This window comes from Propithecus coquereli, unplaced genomic scaffold, assembly GCF_000956105.1.
Source record: "Propithecus coquereli isolate 6110/MARCELLA unplaced genomic scaffold, Pcoq_1.0 Scaffold29, whole genome shotgun sequence".
NCBI lineage: Eukaryota > Metazoa > Chordata > Mammalia > Primates > Indriidae > Propithecus > Propithecus coquereli.
In genome coordinates, this window is record NW_012148507.1 from 8,523,796 (window position 1) to 8,526,254 (window position 2,459).

The 2,459-nt window shown below is 43.8% G+C and overlaps 1 protein-coding gene across 1 annotated transcript in view; it reads left to right on the forward strand.

Moving 5' to 3' along the window:
* Positions 1–6: 6 nt before the first annotated feature.
* The window catches only part of PPP2CB (protein phosphatase 2, catalytic subunit, beta isozyme), a 32,294-nt gene continuing 29,841 nt past the window's right edge, over positions 7–2,459 (forward strand). The window contains exon 1 of the mRNA XM_012648600.1: positions 7–150. Coding sequence (XP_012504054.1) covers positions 49–150 — 102 coding nt within the window. The 5' untranslated portion in view covers positions 7–48. The remainder of the gene's footprint in view (positions 151–2,459) is intronic.

Here is a 2,459-nt window from a genome sequence, read left to right on the forward strand (position 1 = left end):
GGGGAGGGGGGAGGGTGGCGGCGGGGAAAGGGAAGGGGATCGGCCGCCATGGACGACAAGGCGTTCACCAAGGAGCTGGACCAGTGGGTCGAGCAGCTGAACGAGTGTAAACAGCTTAACGAAAACCAAGTGCGGACGCTGTGCGAAAAGGTAAGAGCGAAAAGAGAACAAATGCGGAGCGTTGGGCGGGGTGCGGGCGGGCCGCGGCTCTCCTCCCCGGGTCTGTCCGCCGGCTACCCGGCGCAGCCCGTCGAGGGCCTGCGGGGCTGTGGCTGCGGCCCTGGCGTCCACCGGTGTGCGGGGCCGAGCCACTCCAGGACCCGGGGCCGGGCGCCTCCGGCTCCACCCCAGACCCACTCCGGCCCGCGGCGGCCGGACGTTCAGACCGCTGGCCTCAGGGTCCGGTGTAGCTGGGCGGAGGAACGCGGCCCCGGAACCCACGCCCGAAGTTGGTCCGGGTCGGTCGCTTGCAGTCTCTGGGGGGGTTCATGCCACTCCGGCTTTCCATGTGTGGACTAGCCACAGCGGCGGTTTAGACTAAAGCCCGAAAATTAGCCTAAAGCAATCTTTTTGAAAATGCGCTGAAAATTAACCCGGATGACGTTAATATTAATGAACTTGTTAATAAACGTAGAATCTTTCTCAGGTGAATGGGGCCCTTCAAAAATCCGTGGCTGAGATTGCATCAAGCATCTGTTTGTAGTGAGGTGGGCGTGATGGCAGACTGTGATTTTTTAAATAGAGGTTGACTTTGGTGGAAACAGATGGTGACCACTCTTCACGTGGAATGGCTCTTGGAAGGAAAGTGTTAATTTGCAGAAATGACAGAGCAAGTCCGAAGTTTGGTAACAGTGCCTGATTGAAATGATAAATGGGTATGTGTTTTCGTGGAGGATAGCACTTTTCAGAAAGTTATTTTTTTAGTATACGGAAAGTTCTTTTCCAAAGAATAATAAAACATACAGATGAGTAATTGTATAAGTCGTTTTTGATTGTGTGATCATAGCTTTCTGAATTCTGTATCCTTTGTTAGTTATTTTGCTCTCTTCATCTTAATTACTTTAAAGTCTAGAGTCTTCCTCATTCATCTTTTATAATATGGACTAAATAATTTTCATGTATTTTTATGTTGAAAAGTCCCATTTGAAGTCCATGAAGGAGTAATGAGGTTATTTTATCCCACGGCCTATAAAAATTTTCTCCATCATAATGTTTGGAAGTCACGGTGCCCCAGATGTGCGCTGGAGAAGGAAAGGTCTTGTCAGTCTTATGGCTAGGACACTCTTAAAATTATGCAGCTTACTTAAGGATGGGGGGAGTAGTAGCTAGTGTTAAGTTAAAATAGTATTTTTAACAAGTGTAATGTTGCCTAGGGCCTTTATATATTAAATATATTTCTGTAAATAGAACTGTCAAGCAAGCGGTATTTTTCTCTTTTTGAAACAAACTGTGTACTTACAGCTTCAATCCACATTCCTTTTCCTTGTGATAACCTATAATTTCATGAGTCTTAAAATTTGTGCTTTAAATATCTCTCAAGCTCTGGTATCAAGTGAAATGTGCAGTTTTGAAATTAGCTGAGTCAGTTAACCTCACCGTGAGCATTAGATACAGACTTGAAGTTATGGACAGAGTGGTAGTTGAATCAGTTTTTCCTTTTGGCTTTCTACTAATTTTAAAAAGCATTCCTGAAGAAGAATATTGTACCACTACTGTCCTTTGAAATAATCACACTTGAGTTTTATCAGTCACTCAAGGAAGCTTTCTGTATTTGTCAGGAGAGATTATTTTTACTTCAGCTCCTAAATAAATTGGACTAACAATTCCTAGGTCTTGATTGGTATATTTGTTTATATTTTGCGCTTATATCTTACCCATTTTTTCTTAGAGTATTTGTACTTATCCTCAAAACATGAATTTGTAAGTGAAATTCTTTTATCTTTGTTCTCTACCCCTTTGATGGAGTTTTCAATGCGATGCAGAAATGAGATAGTATTCCTTTTTCTCTGTACTCTTTTGAGCCATGCTTAGTTTTGCAGCCAGCAAATTTTGGCATACCTTTTTGAGATACATATTTTTTACATTCTAACCTTAGTCCGTAGTTGCATTTTACATCCCTACTCCTGTCCTCCTTGTTTGTGACAAGGCTAGGGATCAACTTGTCTGATTTAAATCCTGCTCCACCCTTGCTAGTGCCTCCTACTCCTTATCTGTGCGACAGGGATAATATTTACCCATCTCCTGGGTCGACTGTGAGCATTAAGATACTGCCCACATAAAGTCCTTACAAGAAATAAGCGCTCAGTGAATGTTAAATGAAGAAAGGCTAACTTGGGTGTGGTGGCTCACGCCTGTAATCCCAACAGTTTGGGAGGCTGAGATGGGAGGATCACTTGAGGCCAGGAGTTTGAGTACAGCCTGGGCAACATAATGAGACTTCTTTTCTACAAAAAAAATTA